Raw genomic sequence first — 25981 nt, forward strand, 5'->3', positions numbered from 1 at the left:
TATCAAACACAATCAACATCTCTTCAAGGAAAATGTCAATGAAATGACTTAACAGCTATTTATGAAGACTTACAACTTAACATAGTCTTGCCTTGTGCTGACTCTATTCCATTTATGACACTGAGATGTAACAGTGGTCATTTCAATAATGCAATACCTACTGTAGGCATTATGCATGCACATGTGTGATATATAAATTGAAAAAATGGGAGCACTTCACAAGCTTGTCTCTTTTTCACATCTGACCTCTGGTGCAGATGTTTTAGTCCACTTGTTCCTGCAGCCATCACCACACACTTTTTATACATGTCATATAGGCTATACTGCTATATGCTTGATGGTGATGCTGTATGTGAATAGAAATTCCTTATTTGTAGGCTCAGCTCATCGGTGGGTTTTGTCCTTTGATGGGAAGTCTCGACAGTCAGAGTAATAGGGAGTGTCACAGGATTTATCCTTTACTGTAAATCCCGGACCAAATGTGCAGCTGATTTGAAATGTATCACTTGCTTTAAATAAATAAAATCTCTGTGTGTATATGTGTGTGGGTGTATATTTGTATTAACACTCATCATTACTCTGCAGTCCGTTATCATGCAAATGATGCGGGACGGGAGGCCCATGTGTCATGCCCTTTTAAGAAAAATGAGAAATAGTGGGGAGTGACGTCTGTGCGCGCACAGGCCGGAGGCGAACTGACACTTGCGGAGCGGCGAGAGACAGCGAGCGAGAAACGGTGAGTGCAAATACCAAACTTTGGCAGCTGCTAGACGCCGTCAAAGAAGTCGTTTGCCTGGGCGCAAGTCACGTCGACACTTGCGGGACAATAAGCAGACACGGTAGAGTGCGCAGCGTGTGTTTTATTTGTCGGATAAACGAGAAGAATTGTCCGCAAGTACAAAAACGGGAGTGTGCACTCCCATTTTAGTCAAGGCCGGGCGGAAGGGCAGGCAGCGTTAGCAGTCGCTTTGCCTTTCCCGAGCGAATAACACCGACATGCGGCTCGGTTTGGAGCCTGCCAAGCCCGGTGGACGTTTGAGCTGTGAAATGCGTTTGATTGCTGCGTGTTGCCGACAGCCCGGCTGTGTTTTGACCATACAGCGAGGACGGGAATGTGTCGGCTAGCTAGCTGGCTCGGTTGCTAACGAGCAGCAGCTAGCGGTTCGTGAAGTGTCGGCCCGTCGCAGGCAGTTGGAGCTAGTCAGCTAGTTAGCAGCCTCCTGCTAACGAGCTGGATAACGGGACTTAGAGTAGATGCTGGTGTGTAACTGGACTGTTTATGGACAGATGCTGGGCTCAGTGGCCAGGATTATAGATTATGGTATTTTTTTTTAAGGATTTATCAGTAAGCGGGTTTTATGATTTGAACTGATTTTGATTAATGTTGGGGGAAGCTGCGCTTGTTATAAGCACACACATCGACGGAGTGTCGGTCTGTGTGTGGTGTTAGTCAGAGCCACAGATTGCAGGGACTTAGCATGACCTGGAGTGATAAACATATGCTACTGCTGTAAGCAAATTAGGTAGATTCACAGTTAGATAACACAAGAGCTCAGATGATTTTCTCTTGTCTGGGGTCCGAGCTTGTTTTTGAAGCCTGTTGCAGGTTTTCATGTGCTGCAGAGGAGAGCGCTGAGAAACAGGAAAGGTGCGTTAACGTTACAATACTCATCATCTTTGAACTACTTTATTGATAATGGATTATCCCAGGAGGGCATCAGCAGATCTTAGAAAGTCTTATGAAACATTGTACCCAGCTTCCCTTAAAAGAAGACCTCGGGAGGTATGAGACAGACTTAAATTTGATTTACAAATCTTAAATATTTTGTGTTGCCTCGCACAGGCAGCGATCTTTAGTCATAAATTGACTCTGAATCCAATTTCAGGGCTTCAGGGAAGCAAAATGCACCATTTTAAACAATCAGTAGTATTGTTGTAATAATGCATTCATGGACTTTTTTTCTGCTGAGTTTCCTGTAGCTAAAACTGTCACAGCTGCTCACACGAGGAGCTAAAAAAACTTGTCAGCCACATTGTCCCTCCTGGTTCTCCATCATACTTTCACACTTGGGTTTAATGTGGTGTTGAAAAGGTCCTTAAAAGTTTTAGATTTCGATTCTGCCGATCCTCCCATGCTTCTATGAAGCAGACATTTCTCTTAGGGGGGGTCGAAGGCACAGTTTTTCACTCTGTAGATGGAGCCAATACACCTCCCTCATCCTGTGCCCTCTGCCGCTTCATAACTGAAAGTTTTGATATTGAGATAGAAGCTATTAAAACCACTTCCCCTTGTTCTATACAAGCCTGTTGTCTGGAGTCTTGAACAGGAACAGAGACTGGAAGAGGCTATTTTAGTAGGCAGCTACTCCTTTTCCATCCTATCAGCATGAAGCCTTCTTGTGCTCTGGAAAGAGGATGTGGTTACAGGTCAAGGCCCCAGTGACACAGATGCATTTGGCTGATGGTGTTTGTCAGTTACAGATCTTTGTCATAATTAAGTCACAGCGAAGTTTAGAATCCCTAACTGAAGTTTTGCTCTGACTCATGGGGTCATCCAAGGCTGTGGTGGGCCTGAAAAGAGATGCAGGGACAATGCGACTGTATACTAGGAACAGTTGGTTCTTTAAGCCTTAAGGTTTTTAGTTTTTAGTTTTTAGTGTAGACTAGGTTGTTAATTAAGTGTGACAAGAGATGAACAAATGTCGGCGTACTCTCTTGAAGGTAGATATTGGAAACGTCTCTATAAAAGTCGATTCCTGAAGGCAGGTCATACCCTTCACATGAGGATCAGCTTTTTAAAAAAGAAATAGGCTAATACAGTACTTGTCACTGAATATATTTCTATTTTTTTTAAAAGCTCTGTTGCTAGCACTTTATTTGATGGGCTTGTCATCTCTTAACTTTCTGGGAAGTTTTCTGGGATGAATTATGTAACGTGGGACTAATTTCAGGTAAATTGGAGACAGAGCTCAATTGTTACACTTTCAATTAGTTGTTTCCAATTAACTGCTAAACTAGGGCACAGCAGGTCAGCTGAACATGTAAATATGTAGACCACAGGCAATCCTGTAGTCATGTAACATGAATAGCAACATGAACCTTTGTTTTACAGCTCCATTATTAGGGACTAATGTAGTTTGGTGGAGACTGAAATTGTCATTGTCATTTCAGTTCATTGTGTTGAGTTAATCATGAGTTTCTGTTAAAGAAATGTAAACCACAGAGAATATTATCACTCATTGATTTATTATCAAAAGCTAAATTGTGCAGGTTGTGAGTGTCTTTCAGCTGATGGCTGTTTATTTGACCTCTAATTAATACAGAATGACACTGTTCAACATTATTTTTGGAAAAGCTGTAACACAAGCATCATGATGAAATATTGAACACTTTTAAACTTGTGTTTGAGAGAAAAAGATCTTTTGATAGAAACTGTGCGGGAAATCCTCACTTACAAGAATCGGCCAGGATATAAGTTTCAAATGAGTCGCCTTTAAAAGTGAAGCGTCAGTTCTCCGTAAAGTTTGCTCACTCTCTTTCTTTGACAGGTTTTCTCTCGTGGGTAGCATCTGGGTTATTCCCCCAAACTTTGTGGGTTTCCCGTGTTAAGCTTGCTGTGAACATTTAACGTGAAGTGTGGTTTTGGTAGAGAGGTAATGAGTAACTAGGAGCTTATCAACTTCAAAACACACTCCGTTGGAGCAGTTATTATCTCACGCTGTTTTTTTCTACCCTTAAACCTCGGGGGGATACACTTTTTTTTTTTTTTTTAACAGTGTAGCTGCTGTAATTGTCATGTGGGTCAACAAGCAAGCAAATAAGATGCCGCAAGAGTTGGTATCATGCTGCTAGCTTAAGCAGCGGATGTGTGCATTTTCACCATCCGCACTGTGTGGAAGATAGAGAGGGCAGCTGTCAATCACGCTGCCTGCTGAGTCAGTTGCTGTGACAGCTTCTCCGCTGTCGGATTAGCCTCACCAGAACAGGAAATAGTAGATCCCGAGTGTTGTAGTCTATCTAGCTGTGGAGGCTCCTGCTCTCCAGTTTGAGTTTTGTAGCTGATGCGGACTCGCATATCCCCGCTAGCAGCACCCACCTCGTCCAATTTCCAGCCTTAGATGGATACATACCTCCGGCTGTAGAGGGTGAGTGATGCAGTGATGTCATGGTGGAGCATGTTTTCTGTGGCATGTGGCTTTCCCTCTCTCCTTATTTGCTGGGGTTACTACGAGAGCCGAGGACTGGCCTGGCCGCGATGTGTTTGTTTTGTTGGGAATGACAGTGTGTAGTCGAGGGCGGTGGAAACAAGGAGAGGGTTTGGTGTTAAAGGGAGATGTCCTTACATGGCCTTGTGTGTGTGCGGGCACACTTGTGTGTTTGTGTGCGTTTGCGAGCCTGGACATCAGTTCGTCGAGAGAGTACAGCGTTGTGTATGTGTGTGTAGTTTTCCTGGTATGAAAATTTGTATGCAGAATAGGTGTCAGAGTAAGAGCATCCTCTTCAGCCACTGGTGTTGTTTTTGCCTTGGGTAGAAAAGGCTGCAGCTAAGGAAAGCTCTAAAAGACAGGATTTCAAAGGAAACAGGTGTTGTTCACTGCATGAATGCTAAGGGGAAAAAATCTTTGAGTGTTGATCAGTGTTGTCATTTGGTTTCAGGAAGGTGGTATGTCTTGGCTGGGAGAAAGCACAACCACTTTGCCATCCTCAAGAGCATGAATCAAGACACTTAGGCCGAGAGAGTTTGTCCTTCACTCCTACTCGAGCTTGGTAACATACTTGCAACCTTGCCTTTTAAAAAAAATAGTTTGATGCTCAATGAAGCGTGACAGCTTCAAAACTTTGTCTTTACTTGCAGGCAGAAGTAGTCTCATCCTCAGATGACCTGCCAAGCCTCATACAGCATTATAACATACACATGAAATAAAAACACAGGTGAATGTTGCAGGGGTTAGAAACATTCTTGAAGTACCGACTTCATCAACACTGCTGCACAGATGAGCTGTGTGACGCTGTTCAACAAGTTGTTTTCATGCCAAACTTTCAAAATCTTAATTGAAAGGAAAATGCTTAGGTTGGCCAATTTTCTGCGGTGCTAAGCACTTAAAGTTACATAAGGAGAAAGAATGATCTGTATTAGTTCCCCATTTAGTCACTCAACTGGTTGCGAAACACGTGAATCTCAGTGGCATTCAGACACTTATCTTCACTATCAACATGGTGTAAAAACACTACGGAGTGCATTTGGCTCATATTCAATTAACGTATTAAAACAAACACAGAAACGTATTTTTGTTCAGGATATTATTCAAAAAGGAAAAATAAGATTCACTAGATAATTTTGCATGTTTGGGGTTGGAAAATGTTATCAGAAGTGATTCTGAGAGCCAAACGTGACTTGTCCTTGTTTTGACAACAAAGAAAAGTAGCAACAGAACTTTTTTTTTTTTTAAACGGTTGTACATAGATATTAAACGGATCTACTCGGGTGATTTATTGGCCCAAAAATAAAACCCATGGCATATTTTATACAGGGTTCCTACGCAAGTATGGAAAAGTTGATTTATACATTTCCAGGTCTGGAAAAGTATGGAAAATAGAAACTATGGAAATATATTTATCTTAATCTGGGTTTGGTCTTATCTGACGTTATTTGGATTAATTATTTTGTGTGTGCAATTGTACCTAGCTACAATCTCTTATAAATTATTTGGCATGGCATACACATTCAGAATAATGGAAACAAAAGATTAATTCCACAATTTATTTACATGATACACATCTAATTGCTCAAATGTCACAAATTATTTGAATTTTTTTAACAGGAAATCTGTAAATTAGGGTCTGAAAAAAGTATGGAATTTGGAAATTTCAAATGTGTAGGAACCCTGTATATACCTCACTTTTGCTCAAGGAGTGAATTTAAAGATGGCACATTCATCTTCGGAGGGGCTCCGTCCTTTCTAACGACCTTTTGAAGCAGTCACATACTGTAATAATCTAACAGCCGGAGCGGGCTTCTGACGTCATCCGTCTTCACCGGGGTCAGTCCACAGCGTCCATGCAAAAGAAACATGATGTGTGCAGATAGCTGACAAAGTGAGGCCGAGCCTAAATCAAAGTGTGACATTGTCTGTACGACATTGTGTATGTGACACTGTGCATGCACTTGACTCTGCACTCGAGTGTTTACATGAGAGCGCAGCAGAGAGCGTTTGCATAGCACTCGTGCAGCCCTGTTCTTTTTCCTCTCCTTCCAGCGGCTCCTCCCTTAGGCGAGGAGAACTTCTTTGTGTGCGGAGGGATTAGTGAATATGAATTATTCACAGTCGGGGCTTCATATCCCGCATGGTCACTGCTTGTGATTGAAACTGGAGGTCCTTAGTCCTTTGTCCACCTCCCCTGTGTATTTGGATGGAGTGTGCTGTAAAAAGAACAGTGTAGGAGGGATCATCTGCTTCCCACAGTGGCTGGCGATTAGCTTTTGATGGTTTGTAAAAAAAAAAAAGGGTTGATTATCAAGCCAGGCTATACAGTCGTCTTTGGGGCCTGATTTTTTTTTAACATAAGCCACTTTCTGATTTTCCACCACGGTCATGATGCCAAACGAGCTGCACTTTCACTGACCCAAAAGAATTACACCCTCTTCTTCAGGACCAAGGTTCACTAAGCCACCAGTTCTCTGTTGTGGAGGGAAAAGAAACCGGGTTAAACCGTTCAGAGGGAAGTCTGCAAATGACGAAGGCACATGCCAAGCTTGTATCAATTATTGAAACGTGTGGTACCGAGGGTTGGCAACGTCAGCACCAATTAGTTTGTTAATTGATAAGTCAAACGACAGAAGAATATGCAATTCATCAAGCAAAGCCTCTGGTCTCAGCTTCTCCAATCTGATAAGTTCTCTGCTTGTATGTCTTTGAAAGCTGAATATATTTTGGCTTTAGACCATTAGTGGGATGAGGCAAAACATTTGAAGATGTGGCTGATGGATGGGAACGACTGATCCACAATCTAAGAAATGAATCTTGTTATTCAATCATCATAATATAATCATCATTAGCTGTAAGTGTCTCCTTAGTTGAGTGTGGTGATGTGTTTTTAAACCATCAAATATCTCAGAATCAGAATAACAAATTAATTGTGTTTACATGGGGGGGGGGGGGGGGTAATGTCAACACTCACACGTCACAACTCGTCTAATTATAAGCATGTACTGTACATCCATTACTGAATAAGGTCAGTTTTTCATATTGTTGAAGGAAAAGTGTTGTTCAATTTAATCTATTTCTTTAGTTGGGTTAAAATGTTTAGCCTTCTTCATTTAAAACGCTGTTCACCGTCAACCAACAGTTTTGATGAGTTGATCTGAAGTCAGGTCAGGAGACAGAGCAGCAGAAATCCCCGCTCTGCATCCAGCTACAACTAAACTTCAGTGAGGCAGTCTCTGCTGCCCAGCTTGTAGTGACCCAGTTGGCTAACTCTTCTGACTTTACGCCACAATGTGTGCCAATGATTCAAAGCCTGCATGTCTCTTAAAGGGATATTCCAGTGATTTCACAATTTCCTCCCCAAAGCAGTTTCCACTTCCCTCAGCTGTTTTCTGTCATTAGTCAAAACGACGGACACTATATTGCCGTTTTTTTCTTCTTCTTCTTCTTCTTTTTACAATACCAAAAATGAGTCAATGGCTAAAAATCTGACAGCAGGGTGTGTTTTGGTGTGTGAGGGCCAGATGATTGTGTCATTAGGAGCAATATCTGCCAGATCCATGTATCATCTCCCCTTCAGTTCCCCCCGTACTCGTACACCTCACAGCTGGTTCGTGTTAGAGAGGGGTCACATACTCTTCACCTCCTCCACCCTGAAGCAGCTCCACTTATGGGTGTTCCCTCTATTGTTGTGCTGCGTCTTGTCCATAACCTCCAGGAATGACTAGAATCCCTCTTTACTAGAGAGGAAAAAAATCCGGAGACCAGACAGGGGGAAAATTCCTTTGTTTTGTTTGACGAAGAAAGTTTGACTTGACTTGAGCAGAACTTTTAGTTTTTAGTTTCATTTCTCTTTCTTCTCACGCCTTTCTCATCTTGTTTGTGCCATTCTGCTTCTGCTTGTTTGTCCACTACAGACTGTTGGGCTGTCCAGTGAAGCGATCCCGCCATGCGTGAATACAAGCTAGTGGTGTTAGGCTCTGGAGGTGTGGGCAAGTCCGCTCTGGTGAGTATCCAGACTCCCCTGACCCCCTTCCTGCCTCCCTCTGTCTCTACTCCTGTGCAGTGTGTTTCCTAAAGACTCTCTCAGACAACTGTCGGTGAAATGGCAATGAAATGTTTTACTAGCTTTCAGACAAACGCCGGTGGCAAAAGAAGGTAAGGCAAATTAGGGTGGATGATTTTTTTTTTAATCCTACAGGAAACCACAAGAGAACAGATGAAAGAGTCCTTTTCCTGGTTTTCTACTTGTGTTTCCTCACAAGTGTTCACGCCTACTGTCTTCTCGGCCAGTTTTATGCAGTTCTCTTTAAAAAACATCTAGCTACGTCTGCAGCAGCCAGTAGTTCTCATCCATCTCTTGATTTCTAGTTACAGGAATCATGCACCATTTTACTGTAAAACAATTCAAAGCCAAATTCCATTAAGGTAGATTTTTTTTTTAATCCATTTTTCAGCTTTTTTCCCATGGGTTTGATGAAGAGCAAACACAACATTTCAAACTTTCATGTCTTTTGTTTTCATTACAAGTTTGTCAGGACAACATGCATGTCTGTGAAATGTTATATGCCCAGCTTATCCAACTTGGACCAGGTGTCAAAGTCGGATTAATCCCTCAAACTGGCAGGCTGACATGTTGAGACCTTAAGACGTTATCAGGTGAACTCAGTCTACCCTGAATGTAAACCTGCCACTAAGCTCAGGGCTTTATATAGCTCAGTCCAAACCTTGCATTTGCATAAAGTCACTGTTAATAAAATGAATTTACAGTGGCTTTATTTTGACTCCTCTGATGAACCTCATCATTCCGCATATCTGAGCTTGAAGACAAGGCGCTTGGGGTCAGATTTTCTTCTGTGGACATTTTGTTCCTGTGCCTGAAAGGTCACATTGATCTGATGTCGGCTTGTTCTGTCTCTTCTATTGCAGACAGTTCAGTTTGTACAGGGAATCTTTGTGGAAAAATATGACCCTACAATAGAAGACTCATACAGAAAGGTGAGTGTCCCGCGAGGGGGGGAGAGAGGGAGAGGCAGTGAGCGCCTGCTTGGAATGAGCTGATTGTTAGCAGCTGCTCTGAAAGTTCACGTCATGATATTGTGCTCTTGTTTTCTCTCATGTAACCCCTTTCATTTCTGTTTTCCTTCTCTTTCTCTCCTCCTGCTTTGCATTTTTTATTCCCCCCTCTCTCTCTCTCTTCTCTCTCTTTTGCTTTAGGTTAGTTGTCTCTTGGTATTTATTGTATGCAGGAATTTAAACATGGAATATGATGTGCCCAGTGACCTGAAATTAAGTTTTAGATTATCTAATCTTATTGCTGTGTTTCTTTTCTTTTCTTTTCCAGCAAGTGGAGGTAGACGGGCAGCAATGTATGCTTGAAATTCTCGACACAGCAGGCACAGTAAGTCAGCTCCTTGCCATTAAAAGCTCAGTCAATATCCAGCTTTTCTGTGTATCCAGAATGAGTCACTGTATTGAACAGGCACTGGTCTTTCTGGAAGGGTCATTTACTTTGAGGAAAAACAGGGCTGGTGCAGATAAGTTACACTTGATGGGATGTAAAAGTATAGAGATAAAGGAAGAAGTTGGATTTTACTGGTAAAGAAATAACATTCAAAGATTTAGCAACCAAGTTATCATAACCTTACGTTTCCCCCCTACACAAGTCTATGCTTCCTCAGTATGGGTTGTTTTAATGTCTATCTAGTTCAAACTTGTTAAATAACATACTTTAAATGGTGTAAGTAGGTTGCTACTGTTTTGATGGTGGGCAAGCAACAGGTGGAGGTCAGCGGGTGCTGCTAGTGTTGCACGTCTGCACAATGCTGTGAAAAGAATTTGACAGAGAGCCAACAGTCTTTTATGCATCAACTAGGGCTGCACCTAATCAATGATTATTGGATGAAATCTGATGATCTATAAAATATCTGCAGATAATTTAAAAAATGCTTGCTGTGTGTGACAAACCATCCAAAACCCGAGCACATTTTTTAAGTTTATTATAAAGAAAGACAAGGACAGTGAATCCCCCACATCAAATGTTTCCCTCTCTGACTTGAAAAGCAGCTGACTCATTTTTGGCTCAGAAACATCTGCTGTATGTCACGGATGTCGGAGCAGGTCACACTGTTGTGACTTTATGCTAAATGTAACAGACTTTAAGTAAATCATCTTCAACAAACAGGATATAAAATACCAGGAGGAATATGACAGAGCTCATGCCTGTTCTTCCTCTGCATTTTCTCCGCCGTGTAGGAGCAGTTCACAGCAATGAGGGACTTGTACATGAAGAACGGCCAAGGCTTTGCCCTGGTATACTCCATCACAGCACAGTCCACCTTCAACGACCTCCAGGACCTGAGAGAACAGATTCTACGAGTAAAGGACACAGAGGATGTAAGTACACAGTCTGCAGACTTGGGCTTCCAAGCGCAATTATAGCAACTCAATTCAGCTCAGCACATTTTAACATTGTTATCTCTCACTTTATTCTTTTCTATGTAATAACGGGATATGCCGTAGACACCAGATACAGAGGGAAATAGTACAGATAGGTTACAAGTGCCCCACTTTCATGTTCTCAGCCACCTACATTGTTCACGGACCTGATCACGCTGTTGCTATGGATACTATTCAACACTGTAATCGTTGCATCTTATGCCAGTAATTATAAATTTGAATTATCTCAACATAATGCTGGCAGTGTCATGGTGTTAGGTCTGTGTTGTCTGTGGAGTACAAACAATGAGGAAGCACTGAGTGAAACTTGTGCACTGCATGTGGGCTAGCATTAGCTAATACTACCGTCATGGAGGTCCCTGTGGTTTGTTTACTTCATCTTTGTTTAACATGGAAACACAACACTGGTCCCCAACTTAATCGCAGTCTGGTAAAAAAAAGTAGGGCAACGTCTTTATCTCACTCGGAGATGTTAAACTGCTTTTTCTTTTCTTTCTGAAATACACTGTGGGACAGGGCAAATAAAAAGAGGATGTGTCATGTAATTATCATGCCCCTATGCTGTTTGTCACCAACACATTTCCATTTTTCCGTATCTCTGGTAAATTGCGAGGCAGTCGGAGTGAGTAAACCCTCCAACCCCTTTTCTGGTGGGGCAGTGCGTCAGCAGAATCTAAGATGCCCTTTTTTGGTGATCTCTGGAGGGAATGAATGTTACCATAACCCTCACTCTCTCACTCTTTCCTCCCCTCTCCTGCTCTCTGTTCCCTGTCAACCACCAGTGAAGCTCCTCTGCAGTGTGGTCCAGAAGCTTTTCACCACACTTTTGTCCGTTTTTATTGTCCATCTATCTATCTGTCGTCCTCTCGCTCCTCTTCATCTGTTTCAACGCTAGTATACTTTCCCCCCCACCCACTCCTGTTTTTGTATTTTGACTGGCCTTTTCAGTGCCTGTTGCTCTGCATATCCCCCTCCTCTCTATGGCCTGCCTTGTGGTCTTAACTGTGGTCTGGCACTCTGTGCTGGTGATTGGACTGTCAGGGATGATGTGCAAGGAAAGCCTCAGCTCATCAAAAACACACTGGATCGTGAGGCTGTGGTGCTTCATTAGAGCCACCGTGGTTAAGGAGCTGAGGTTAGCCTCAGGCTAACAGATGGATTGCAGGATCAGTGGCTCCCCAACATGCAAGAAAACAGTTGATGTCCCTTTTTCTTCTCGGTTGCCTTCTTTTTTATATCCCCTTTATTTAAACAGTTGTGCTTATCTAGCAATTACGTCCACTCTGTCAGCTATCAGTCCAGTGGTGGTTTAAGCCTTTTTTTTTTTTACCTATGATGGCGGCGGTGACATCTGTTTATCTTTCTTTGCCCCTTGCAGGAATGCACGACCAAAGGAAATGCTTAACATGTTTTACTTCTTTTTTTCTTTTTTCATCCAGGAGGACAGATTTCTTATTCAGTGAAAGCTTTAAAGCCATTGCAGAGCTGAAGCAGACACTCGAGTTGCTGCTACAGCTGTTCCCATTCTCAGCACCGCCACGCACCATTTACCGCAAAGCTGGCAAAATGCACAGACGCACCTAATGTTGCCAAGCTCAATTAAAAAAGCCTTTTAATGACTGTACATTGAACACAGTGGGGCCAAATTCCATCTCCTTAAATACAGTCGTTAGGAGTCAAGAATAAAGTAGTCACCAGTGTATTAAAAGCTCACTTCCCTTTACTTCCTTCCACAGTTCTTATGTAAGAGAGGTCTTATGACTTTTCCGGGCCATCTCAGTCTCTGCTTGTCTGACTAGGATGGTACTAATAACCGACTCCATGCTTGTGACGCACCATGCCATTTGGAGCGACTGGCTCCATTCATTGAAACTAGTCTATAGTGTCCTGTTCTGTGTTCCCCGCAAGCCAATCTCTAGCATGCCATTGTGGGCGGGATAGGACCTGTCTGTAGCATGTTAACAGCGTCTGAGCAGCGTCTCTGTGGGCTGTGCAGATTCTTCAAGTAGGCTAACGCTGCCTCGTGTGCTGCTGACACTGAGCATTTTTTCTTGCCCCGCATACTTTCATCCTTCCATCCCCTCTCTCCATCCTTTTCATCCCAGCTTGGCTCGGAGTTCGTATTAGGAGGGCATACCACCGCTTCTCCCAGGACCCCTGGGAGAAATGTCATTCAGCAGTCCAGTGCGAAGGCTTGTTTGGATATCAAACATCAAGCAGCAACCTCCGTGGGGTTAATCTAAACATCGTAGTTTCCTGTCGTCTGCCCCACAGCCCAGAGAGACCAAGAGAGAGGGAAAAGGGGGGAAAAAAAGAGACCCTCAAATATTCATTCTATAGCTTCAAAAAGCATTACCAGGAATGTGGGCATACCGCTGTCAAATACAACCTCCGAACAGTAAACTTGTGGCTGGGGAAGGGTCTGAAGTATGAACAAGTTAGCGCATGTCAGGTTACTACCATATTGCTTACAAAACTCCAGTTTTTCCAGAGCCACAAGACAAGTCTGGGGGCTGTTTCTGGTTCAGAAGAGGGTAGTGAAGACAGGATTTCCCAGGCATGGATTTATTTGTTGCTGGCCCACCACAAATAGATTTCCCCAGCTGATATGTTATTGGCGCCTGACGTGCTGCAACTAGCAAAGTTTTCCACTAGTTAGATTACGTCTGTTAATTGCTTCACTTCAACATCAGCATGGATATCCTGTGAAACTTTAGAGAGACCTGTCATCCAACCTGAGCCCTGACACTTTGTGTGTTGTCACAAGGTTTAACGGTGGGGGGTTTTATTGTAAAGCCTTGTTTAGATGTGATCATGTGAGTATGGGCAAATGCGTGCTCCTACAAACAAACAGTCTGACACTATCATGTAATTCCAGGGAGCAGCCAGAGCGTGGAATCCAACTGAAATGTTCGAAAACATTCAGGAAGGAAAGCGATGTTATCCCGGCTGGGCGGGGCCGCCATGGCTTCCTCCGGGCCAGCGTGCTCCCTAGATAGCCGGTCAGGAAACAGCAGGCAGGATGAGACGCATCCCGACACCCTGACTGCCCCCCAGCTCTGCCCAGTGTGACAGCTAGGGCTGAAGTTTTGCCCAGAATATTCTCTCTTCCTCAGAGAGTTTTTGTTTTTTTGACCTTGGTTGTTCAAACATCTGGCCGAGTGCACAAAAGAAGAAGTGCTGGGTGTTTGGGAGATTCCAGGACCAGCTGGACCTTATGTCTGGCAGTTTTGCTTTTAGTTTGAGTAAGAAAAGGATTTCCTTTCTACAGAAAGAAAACAAAAATAAACTACTTTCATGGGTAGTTCATATTGATTTTTTAAATCTCTTGTTGTGTAAGCTAAACGATTTTCTTTGCCTTCCCAGAGGGATGGATCGATTTTTCTAAATAGTTTGTGACCTTCCCACATTCAGGCTCCAGATTGAAATGAATGGGGTTCTTAATTATTATATCTCCTCTTTTGTACATTGAGATTGAACATGTACTTCACTTTCTTTGCTGTGAAAAATTGCCCTGATATTGATCTTTATGGGTAGGCAATTATTGAACTCACTGATGTGACTACACTCAGGTCTGTTGAGAGTCATTGTGTTGTTGGTTCAATTTCCTGTGCGAGAGTGCAGGAGGTGTGAAAGCACACACTACCTGGACACAAGTCGATTTTTCTTCTTTCTTCCGTCTTTTCCTGCTGCTGCTGCTGCTGCTGCTGCTATGAAGGTGTGTTGTTCACAGAAGCACAGCAGACGCCGCAGCGCCAATTTATTCAAGCCCGTTTCCAACAGTCTGTGTTGCATTTCGTCTTTTCGATAAACCACCTTCCCACCACAGTCGAGTTTTAAATGTGTTTGGAGCATCCAAGCGTGATCAGGACGTTGTGCTTTGTTTTTAGGCACTTTTGAATTTTGGTGTATTTTCCCCATGTGTTCAGTTATATCTTTTGATTTTGGAATTGACATTGAACCACAGGTCTCATATTAACACTTCTACCAAAAACATTTAAATTGCTACTTTGCCATAACTCCCTGTCTCACTCACCTTGTTTTCACCACTTGAATTCCTTCTTGTATTTCATGTTCACTTACCACCCCTGCTTTTCTTTATTATCCTTTCTATTGGCTCACTCGACATTTTCCCCCTTCACTAAATATTCCTCTCCTCTCTCCTTCTTCACCCTCCTTTTCCTCTATTTATTTTTGTAGACTTACTTAAGGAGCCATGGACTTAGCACTCAAAATAAATGTCACACACATGCATTTGATCAAATCAGGTGTTTGTCTTCACCCCTCACTGATAATTTTGTGTTTTAATTATGTTTTCCTCTGTTGTACGTAATTAACTCACTCAATCTATTTTAGTTTCTTTCATGAAGCAGGTTTAATTTATTTTTACAAGACAATCACATCATTTGCCTCAGGAGGATTAATTATTTTTTTTTTCTTCCTTGTTTTGTCTTCAGGTGCCGATGATCCTGGTGGGGAACAAGTGCGACTTGGAGGACGAGCGTGTGGTGGGGAAGGAGCAGGGCCAGAACCTGGCCAGACAGTGGAACCACTGTGCCTTTTTAGAGTCCTCTGCTAAGTCAAAGATCAACGTCCTCGATGTGAGTGCGCACAGAATCAAACCACTGCTGACCCTGTCTGCACTGTAAACAACCAGCTCTCTCACACCTGCCTCACTACAGTACATTCATACTCAGGGATGCAAACAGCGCGCCGAAAAGCGAAACTCGCTTTTTTCATGACCAATTAGGTGACTTGTGTGAATCGTTCAGATCCGAAGAGTTTTTGTTTTTGAGGGGAGGGGGGGGGGTCTCAGCGTCTCAGCTGGGGTCAGTAAAATGTTTTTCTAACAGGCTGACAGTGACAATCACGTGAAACTGAGGCGAACTCATTCATGGTTGTCTCTGATTATACTGATAACAGCCGACCTCCAATGTAGACGCGCGACATGCGCGCTCATTACCCAAAGCGGCGCGTATCCGCGTGCAGTCGGTGCGACGGCGACGCCGTTTCCCCCCCCCTTCCCGTCCGTGGAGCTGTGCGCCGCGGACATGCACGGTTCTCTACGTTGCTGTGTCAGGCAGGTGTTTCCACGGAGCTCTGCCCCGTTTCAGAGGTGAAGGAAGCCCTGAGTGGAAAGACGTCGCCTCCGCGATGTAGAATGTGTTCAATTAAAGTGAAACTAACACATTATATAGGCCTATATGTCCATTACACACTGAATGAAACATCCCATGTCTTTATTTATTCAGTTTATTTTAATAGTAATAATTATGACTAACATTCAGTGAAGACCTAAAATTCAGTATCTCCAAAATTGAAATATTGCAAAGGATTTTTTTTTAAGCATTTGTAATATAGAAATGTTGGCCTTCTGAAATCTGTCCATCTATATGCACTCAATACTTGGTTGGGGTTGAACTACTGGAAATTTACTTTTCCATGATATTGTAATGTTTGTTAATGGTGAGCACCCCCCCCCAGACAATTCCTCTCTTTTTTGGTCCTGACCCGTTTGCATCCCTGCATACTAATCCGGCAAGAATTGTATTAAATTGATTATAACTCTTAATTGCCAAATAACTTTTACTGTATATTATAATATTTTGTCCTAGCAATAGTAAAGTTTATCTCAGATGTTAGTAGTAATAACCTCAACTGCATGAAAACCTGCTGCTCAGTGATTCACACTCTGACATCAATCCACTTAGTGATAATGCTTTAAGTGATTTGTTAAGAGAGCTGTGGAGAGGTTGTACTGTGTGAAAGTGGAAAGATGAGTTTACCAAGTGTGTAATTTGTCTTTTTTCCTGTTGTCTCTCTTAGATCTTCTATGACCTGGTCAGACAGATAAATAGGAAAACGCCAGTGGAAAAGAAGAAGGCAAAAAAGAAATCCAACTGTGTCCTGCTTTAAAGACCCCCCCTCCAGCCCCTGCAGCAGCTCTGAGCCAGGTGTGTGCGTGTGCATGTGTGTAGCAGCTGCCATATATATAAGGACATGACGTGCAGATATGCTGTCAGGTTAATTTCTTTCATGTAATAGTCTCGTTCTTCCTGTGTCATCTTAACTACAGACGGACAAACTCATAATAGAAACTGATGAAAGATAAAGTACGACATGAAGCAGCACCATCATGCAGAGCTCACATTTATTTGCTCACAGGGTATCCACAGGTCAACAAGTCTCAAAAGACCTTAACCTTGATTTCTTATTAATTTAAGGATACAAAATGTCTTAAAATTGTTTAGAATCCAAAAGATCTTCATTTCAAAATGATGCAGACATTCATTAGGAAGCACAACCTTTCACAGGATTGAATCGTTGTCCATTGTCCAAGCGGAGATGGTTTTTCACTCATCGTTATTGCCCACAGTGTTTGGCTGGTTGTCTACAGCCACCTGCTCCCCTGGTGTGGTGATTTTTTGTATTTTTTTATAGTTTTTTAAAAGCCCCATATATGTTTCCAGAAAACTGTGCATCATGCCAACACTTGCTGTGCCTTCTTGTGCTCAGGGATCTGAGGGCTTAAGGAATATCAGAGAAACCTTTTTGGAGATGCAGTTCAGAGTGTTAGCCCCCCCTTCAGGCAGCTGGGGGTGCAACAGATGCTGTAGGTGGTGGAAATGGAAATTACAACAAAATAAGTTACTGTAATGGAAGAAAAGCTGACCTTGACTGAATTATTTGTATAACAACAGATTACTCAGGACGTCTTGCTCATGGTTTGGATGTGTCTTGTTACTTTGTATAAATGACTGCAGTTGTCATCCTTTAACAAACAGTATTATTTCTGTGGCTAATGAAAGCACTTGCTTTACCACCCAAAACGTATTTGGGTGGTAAAGCAAGTGCTTTCATTAGCCTTTTTATGGTTGAGTGAATGAGTCACTTTGTGGTGGCTGTATTTAAATAAGAACCTTACAGGCAGCTGCAGCTGGTTTGGTTTCAGGAAATCCTGATCTGCCATCAGGTCGATTCCAGAAAAATCAGAATCGCTTCTGCTTCTCATATTCTTTCTTCAATTTTCTCACAGTATTATTATTTTTTTTGTTTAAAGCAGAAGTAAGCGATCCGGTTGTTTTGGCTAACTTCTTGTCAGCCGATGGAGTTAGCAGCCCCCGCCCTCGTCCCTACGTCACCACATTCACGCGCATCCCTTGGCTGCACACACAGAGAGGACCGCCCCTTTATGCCGTTTTCTCTCCTCATTGGATAAAGGTTGTAGGATACAAGGAAAGTTTTCTCCTCGGCTTACAGTAGAGCAGAGTGACTGACAGACCCGTGTTTCAGACCAAACACTCTATGTAAGTGATTGCTGTCGGAAGATAGAACTATTTAAGACTTATATTAACACAAACATTCCGCTTACTTCTGCTTTAACAATTCAGCCGAATGCTGGTGACGAGGATGTCTGAAAACTGTCATGTTCAGTAACCCAGACTGTTGGTCCCTGATCCCAATTCTGAGCAGATACACATTTTTTAACTGGCCTTCGGTGACATTTGTAAAAAGTGGATATATTTTCCTTTGTACTGTAATTGTTGTTGGAGTTTTTGTTTTGCTTTTACAAATCCATGTGTGTATGTGTGTTATTTTAGCTGGAGGTGGGCAAAGTGAACAAGATCACTCGTCACAGTGGTTTCTATTTTTATTTCGAAATCCTATTATGTTTCGCAATACGGTAAATCTGCCAAAATCACCACAAAGAAGTCATGCTTATTGATTTGCAGCTCTGCCAGTAATGACCTTTTAACAGTGAGAAATGGTAAAGGCACTGACTCTGCAGGGTTATATATATAACTCCTCGCTCTACTCTTTACTACGAGCTTCTGATAAGATTTAACCCCAGTTAAACCATCCCTGCAGTGATTTAGAAAGTCACAGTAAAGAATGTTTCGACCCTAATGTGGAAAATTTCCTTTAGAAGATCAGTTTAGGTTCAGTCAGTTGAGGAAATCTTGTGAGATCTTATGATGTGCATCCACCCTCACATGGCGATTACTGAGTCGGGCCTCAGTGTTTCCAAACATTCAAGGTTGTGAAGTCTGAAGGCTCGAAACCAACTCGGTTGTTTTGCTGTTGGCAGTGGTGAGCTGCTGATGATAGCTGCTTCCCATGGCCACATTCAACGTCAGGGGGGGAAAAGTCTGTTGAATCGCAACACTTCCTCAAAATCAGTTTCAACAACTTAATGTGTTTCTGTAGTCTCGCTGCGATGAATCATTCAAACAGAGATAATGGAGCACACATTTGAGCAGTCTCCCCTCGATGAGGTAATGGTTGTGTTGCACTCTGATGTACAGGCAAAAGGTGACATGCTTCATCTCACACTGACACAGTTTCTGCGTTAAGTGTCCATGATTATGGGGGTTTCTCTTTCCTTGAAGCTTTTGGCCTTGATACTTCTTTTGTGATACTTGGCCTGCTTGTTGATGCAGAACCTTCTTTAGAAAACGCTCCAGCCTTAATCTCCGGCTGCCTTCTGTTTGACCACCACTTCATTTGGTAAGTGAGACTAATGGACAGCACGATGGCAGAATGAGTGGCGAGACTATGACCTTCGATTGCAGGACGTCAGTACAAGCTGTCATTTCTGTGGGTGTAAGTCAAGCTGAAGCGTCCTCGTGCAAGATGTAGACTCCGAACTATGGTTAGGGATCCTGTCCTCTAGCTGATCCCTGTCTCTGAATGGACAAATCATCTCCAGTTACTATGGCATTGTCCTCAGCTTATAAGGTGCACATAGGGAGCTTCCTCTGTCCTCATGTAAACCTCTTCTGCTTTACTCTCCTGTATTGTTTCTAGAAAGCACCCACACAGGCTGCAGAACAGCCAGATCTAAACAGCACCAATATAAAAACAGATAAATAGTTTACTTTCTGCTAGACTTGAATCTTTGTGCAATCTATTGCCATTAAAGAGTGAGTAGAATGGAAAATAAAAGTACAAAATGTCAAAGCTAATTATGTGTTAAAGGGACTATGAGGAGTTTTGGAAAGCGAAGTGTTTCCCGTGAGCCTCCGTGCGCACGGGAAATTCTTGAACTGGCGCAAGACGGATGAAAACGAAAGCATTTGCCAAGAATGTTTTCATTAATCACGAATGAAAGTCGGTGGTTCGAAGACGAATACCGCCGTAGTTCCGACCATAAACGGCAATCTGGCGGCGTTATTCCCGCCGGGCAACGTCCGAAACTAGGAAATGCTCGGCGAGTCGACCACTAAATAAAAATATCAAAATAACTATAAAGACAAAACGATATATTTATCGAAAATGGACCGATTAACAAGTGTGGGTAACGTAGATTCATCCACATTAATAAGAGACTCTTTTATAACCAAAAGCCAACTCCTAGGGGTCTCTTTAAGATAAAGAGCAAATAAAAATAATTTGTATTATTAGGTTGGTTAAATGTGCAGATGCAATTAACGGTGTTCAGATGTTACATAAAAATGTGCTTTTGATTAGAAGTAAGTTCTTTTTCAAGGAATTACATTTTTCTACCTGAACCACCAGCTTAGGTGTTTGTTTGTTTTTTCAGGTGTCTTGGTCATTGTGTAGTTTCTCATTGTGTCTCTCAGTTCCTGTTCACACATTGAGTTTAACAGTGTTGTCAGGACAAAGCTTGAGCGTTGCCAAACCCGCGACAAAGATTTTACATCTACCTTGTTCAGTTACTTTTAACTTGCAGTGTGGGGGGAAAAAGAAAAAACTTTTGATATTGCCGATAACACCGGATTAGCGAAACAGACAGTACCATTGTGCCCAGCCCAGACATCAGGGTCGCTAAGCCACCCACCGCGTTCCTCGTCTGAATCCATCTGTGTTGTGGGCAGTTCGAGGTCCAGAGTGTGTGAGAGTGGGGACTCTGTCAGCAGGCCCCGGGGCGGTGTCTGTCCCCACTGCCCCCGTTCACACGCTGGCCAGCCCAATGAACCAACACTAATGGGATTACAGCCCCACTGTTCCACTGCTCACAACACACTACCTCACTATACACTGCCAGAGAGAGAGCCCCTCTTACAGTGCCAGCCTGGGATGGGGCAGGGAGAAAGTTACAGGGACATTTCATTCTGTGGCCACTTCCCTGTTTGATGACCTCATGAGCTTTGAACTGTGTGTCTGATGGTACTGTATTCCCTGGGGCCAGGAACTGACAGCGGGCCTCTGGCGGGATGCCATATTTATTCTGTAGGTGATGGATATGAGTATTTATAGTTGTGCTCTGCGTAGGATATCTTACATTTGTTTATTTATTTAACTTTATTTATTTTTGTACTGTAGTAGTCAGTTAGAGAGTAGCTAAGAACCGGAGAAAAATTCCTTGTATGTGCTCACACATACCTGGCAATAAAACCTGATTCTGATGTATGCCAAAAGGAAGACAGTTTGTACAGATTTAAAGAGAAATTAAGCAGGATTTCTCCCGTGGCTTTGCTACATTTCTACCTGAATCAAAAAGCTCCGGAGTAATTGTGATAGTTAACTACATGACTTGTGACTTGTTACGAGTGAGAATGGAGGCTCTCTGCCTTCCACGTCTCATGGCTGAAAACCAACCTTGCAACATTAGTGTAGTACCTGACCATCGCCCCGGTGTCCCAGCTCTCGTCTCTACACACCGCGACACAAACGCGCTCCATAACATACGGTTAAGACTACACAAATATACATGTTGTAAAATCGTATATGATATATATATATATATATATATATAACGTTATCCACTGCTCCATGGATTGATTTTTCGCCGGCTTCGTTTTAAACAAATGCACATGGCTGAGAGGAGGGTTAGCAAAACAGCGGAAAAGCTACCAGACTTGCCCCATGTTTCTTGGAAAACTCTGGACAGACATTTTGGGCTTAGTTCCAGAAAGCGACTCTTAACTTGGCACCATGTTGAGTCGGATGTACCCACATGTTGTTTTATCACCGCGACACAAGACTTCATCAGACTTTATAGACTCTGTAATTGAGCTCTCAGTTCTGTTTTCTGTTTTCCCCTTTGAATGGTGCTTCAGCTGGGAATTTTGTACCCAACTCTCTGACAGACAGGACACTGGGCCTTTTTCACGGCAGACATTTGGACCTGTCACAGGTATAAAGCTCATTAGCACAATACTAGCACAATTCTTAAATTGAATACACCCACCACCATTTCTCTTGTTAAAGACCTGAGCAGTCAAATGTCTGCAGTAAAAATGGTCTCTTGGTTCATCCCCTAGTTAGTTCCCCCTCTATTTCCTGAGATCAGTCAAACGCATTCCTTGCCCAGTTGGAGTCCCCATAAATGACCGGAGAGGCCGCCACTCCAGGAGGCAGCTGGGCATGGATTTGCAGGATTGTGCATATGCTTATTTCTATTTCTACTCAACCTGTGCCCCACCCTCAGATGTTGCCATTGGTAAAAACTTTAGACCGTTAGGGATTTGATAAGACAAACGCAGACCTTCTCGCCACTGGCTCTCAACATCCAACCACGCAAACCTTGTTTTAATGACGAAGCTAAAAGCAGCGCCGGTGTGTCAAGCTGAGCAAAGAGGGCAGTAAAAGCAGCTGCACTAATACTGCATTCGTCTCATGTGGGAGGGAAGGTAACGATGAGAGAGATTCCCATGTTTATGACTTGCAAGCACTCATGTCTTCAAAGAGTGTCATCACAACTGACAAGGAAATTGCTAAAAAATACTTAATGGACATTACACAATAGTGCAATTTGATGTGTGTTGATGTTGTGGGATGGTTTAGTGCCCAGTTGAACATGTCGGTGTTAAAAAATCCTGGACATGTTGATCGATCCACATTTAATTTCATTGTAACTTGTGGATTTCTGTGGCTGTAATTGCAACTTGGATATAGATGTAAACACTGTCAAATATGAAACAGGTAATTATATGTAATGTGAATATGAAATGTGAACACTACTGTGAGATCAGGCGGTAAGAAGATGATAAATGCGGAGGAGGACCAAAGCAGAGCCAGACAGGCATCTTCCTCCGTTGCTCATGTACCCTTGTTATGCATCCCCGAAGGAGCTCCACAGACTCCCTCCTATGTCTTTTTTGGAAGGTATCAGGAGGGATCCCTGGACTGTAAGCCATGGCGGCTGGTCAGAAGTTAGGAGCAAAATAAAGCAGTGTTCACTCTGAGCTTCCTTACACGTCCATTTGTCCTGAAAGTGTTTCTGGGGAGAAGGGATTAGGAAATGGAACAGGAAATTGGTAAATGGACATTCTTCGTCCTTCTCAACTCTCTCATTCACTGCAAGCCTTTTAGTCCCTGCTCCAGTGTGAGAGACACTAATATAAATATATGATTTAAATGGGATAAAGTCAAATCTACATTTTTACAGTCTTTTCAGAGACGGAGAGACCATTAGATGTTTTTCAAAACCCTGGGTGGTGTAAATCGTCCAAGAACTGTCCTTAAAGGACCAGTGTGTAGGCTGGAGAGGGATCTGTGGGCAGAGAAGGTATATAATATTCATAATTATGTTTTCATTACTGTTTAATCTGACACTAAGAATCATTGCATTTTCATTAGCAAAGAATGAGCCTTTCATATTCACAACAGGAGTGAATCCTCCTCTGCGTTTCTACAGTGGAGCCAGAACAGATACACTGAACACTGGCTCTGGAGACAGTCGTGTGTGTTTTAATGTTCCCTCAAGGCCACTCTAGGTTTCCTCAGATGTCTGGAGATGAAGGGGTGATGTTAGGGTTTTCAGGTCATTGCATTCTGCAGCCTCACCACTAGATGCCGCTAAATCACACACAAAGTGAACTTAGACTTTGAATCAGAAGGCAAAAACAAAAAGTCGGACATGGAGTTTATGCAATTTTATGTTATGTTGTGTTCAATACTGAACCATCTGTTCATAAACGCCGTCCAATGCTAAGAATACCCATCAGTTTGGCCCAATGCTGACACAATGTGCAAGCTCTCCCCTTGAAAATGCAGCAACAAAGCTTACGTAAGCCCTCTTAAATAATTTTGAGGCTGAGGCCATGTGTTGACACTTGGAAGCAAACCTCTGCTGCAAGACACTCTGCTGTTAGAGGGAGTACTTCAGAGAAATAATAAAAATAAGGAGAAATTATTCTTATCTGTCGCTGCACATAGGATTGTGCAAACAGATGTAGTAGAGCTGAACAGTTAATCACAGATCACAATATGGCAGTGCAATATTCAAATCTCAGGAGTAATAGCAATGGCGGTACCATCAAACGAAGGTGGAATATGTCACAACCATCAGAGAACCTGGGGAACACGCGTTTGCTACAAAGCTCAACAAAATGTTATAATTTCTATACATTTTGATATAGTCTTTTTTAGAGAAAATCAAATGCGTCGCTCACACTGCAGTCTCGGCATAAGCCAAAAAATTAGATAAATTAACTGTTTTTTTTTGTCTGTTTTTTTGCATCTTGTTCAAATGTGCCCTAAGATGTGATGTTACTGAGCGGCCAGCAGGGGGCAGTGACTGCCAACTGCTGGTGTCAAGGAGATTTATTGGTGTGAGTTATAGATGATACAGAAACGAGGACTAAACCACAGCACTGTTTTGTTTTTGTGTTTTTTTTAAACAGAAATGCTGTAATGAAGAACTGTTGCCCTGATTGGAACGTGCCAGCATTCCAACAGTCCCGACCCCCGACCCCTCCCTCCATCAGCCATAAACGGTGAATCAGCTGACTGAACTGCTCCTATCAAAGATGAGGATGATCTGCACGAGAGAGAGAGAAAGAGAGAGAGAGTGAGAAAGATAGAGATGGAGAGAAAAAAGATAGAAAAAGACAGTGAGAGAGAGAAGACTCTGGTCTCTCGCCTCCAAGGACCTTCCTCTGTGTCTCAGTTTCAGTGTGAACCCTGAACGGACGGTCTCCATTTCTGCACCAACAAAACAAAAAACACCACAAACTGATGATAATGACAGTAGAAAAAAAAGTGTCCATGAGCCGCCTACATGTACATGGCCAGAGAGCAGCCCCTTATTTTCTTTTTCTTTTTTTTTTTGACAGTTTAACAAAAGGAAAATAAAAGCGTTTCAGAAGGAAAACAAAGTTAGAACTTGGATTCAGTATTTTTCATCTTTTTCAATATCAATATTGTATTTGAAAGACATGGAAGTTGACCTCTTTAGTTGTATGATTATAAATATTCTTCAAAAATGAGCATGAAAAAAATGCATCAGTTATTAAGTGTAGATGTTTTCAAGTGAAATCAAGTGGAAAAGTGAGACATTTTTTATAGCCATACACCTATTCTCCATGCCTGTCAAGTCAGTGATGATAGATCAAGGTCTATAATATGTATTATTATTTTTATTATATTTTTTTTTCTTTGTTCGCCCTGTTGTTCATGGACTTCTCTTCTGCAAATATCTCTCTTTGATGTGACTTAATTTTATACTCAGTCACTGGGATTTCATAGCTCCCATAATATATTCTAATGCCATTTTTTGCATAATAATGCTTCAGAAAAAATGGGCCTTTTATAGAAGAAATATGGGGAAAAATAAGGATTGATTTCTATGTCTCTTGAAGCTGAAATATATTATACTAAACCAACTCTAATAATGCTTCTTGTGTTTTTCTGTCAATGATGTTCCAGCTTTTATGGATTATTAAAGTACATTTTAGTACATTTTCATTATATTGGTCAATGTATTTTTGTGAATTAAACTTTTATCCAAAGCGGATTTGACTTATTTGAGAAGAGTGGAATTAAAAGATGTTTTAAAATGTTGGAAAATGTACAAATAACAAAAACAGAAAATCTAGGGGGACGTTTTGTTACGTGTAACTCGAGGTAATTGCTGATTCTTTACTGTAATACGCCACTAGGAGTCAGTATATGAGCAGAAATGATTCACAGTGACAAACGTCACAGACAGTGCACTGAGTCAAAGCTCCATCAGGAGATGACATAATGTGGCTTAATAGGACAATCATTCATCATGAATATGGAGCACAGTTTATCCTTTTTCATAATTCTTTACTAAACACCGGGTAGTGGGAAATGTTTGTGTGTGTGTGGGCTGTAAACCCCGACAATGTCTGAGCCTCTACAGTTTGGATTAATTCTAGTTTCTCACCTGAAAGATGGGATTTCCTTTAATCTCCTCACAGCGAGTTCCAGTGCAAACCGCACAAGAAAGAGCAGGGGTTTAAAAAATCAGTGTAAATGAAAGGTTAAAGAGTGCATTGAATAAATGCAATGAGTTTTGTTTAGAGTTTTATGTTTAACATTTACAGAAGGAAAATATCCATTTTGATGCCACCTGAAACCTGAAAGCAGTGACAAGTGTAAGC

The 25981-nt window shown here is 42.2% G+C and overlaps 1 protein-coding gene across 2 annotated transcripts; it reads left to right on the forward strand.

Annotated features, from left to right (window-relative positions):
• The first annotated feature begins 693 nt into the window (after positions 1–693).
• Positions 694–25363, forward strand: LOC146988044 (ras-related protein Rap-1A-like). 2 transcript variants are annotated; one of them, XM_085777683.1, is made up of 8 exons: positions 694–839; positions 8123–8211; positions 9135–9203; positions 9550–9606; positions 10461–10601; positions 15122–15265; positions 16491–16618; positions 24257–25363. In XM_085777683.1, the coding sequence occupies exons 2-7, from the start codon at positions 8155–8157 to the stop codon at positions 16578–16580; spliced, it is 558 nt and encodes a 185-aa protein (XP_085633809.1). In that variant the 5' UTR covers positions 694–839; positions 8123–8154; the 3' UTR covers positions 16581–16618; positions 24257–25363. The 2 variants fall into 2 exon arrangements, with proteins under 2 accessions (XP_085633809.1, XP_085633808.1); XM_085777682.1 differs by having other exon boundaries at positions 694–736.
• Positions 25364–25981: the final 618 nt, after the last annotated feature.

The sequence above is a fragment of the Trachurus japonicus genome, chromosome 5 (genome assembly GCF_045865225.1).
Source record: "Trachurus japonicus isolate A0001 chromosome 5, Traja_1.0".
Lineage (NCBI taxonomy): Eukaryota > Metazoa > Chordata > Actinopteri > Carangiformes > Carangidae > Trachurus > Trachurus japonicus.

What these genes read in the sequence shown, in the direction of transcription:
- LOC146988044 (XM_085777683.1), top strand. Translation starts at nt 8,155, where the DNA reads ATGCGTGAATACAAGCTAGTGGTGTTAGGCTCTGGAGGTGTGGGCAAG. An exon ending in GTGTGGGCAAGTCCGCTCTG is followed by an intron (nt 8,212 to 9,134) that starts GTGAGTATCCAG and finishes CTTCTATTGCAG; the next exon opens with ACAGTTCAGTTTGTACAGGG. An exon ending in TAGAAGACTCATACAGAAAG is followed by an intron (nt 9,204 to 9,549) that starts GTGAGTGTCCCG and finishes TTTCTTTTCCAG; the next exon opens with CAAGTGGAGGTAGACGGGCA.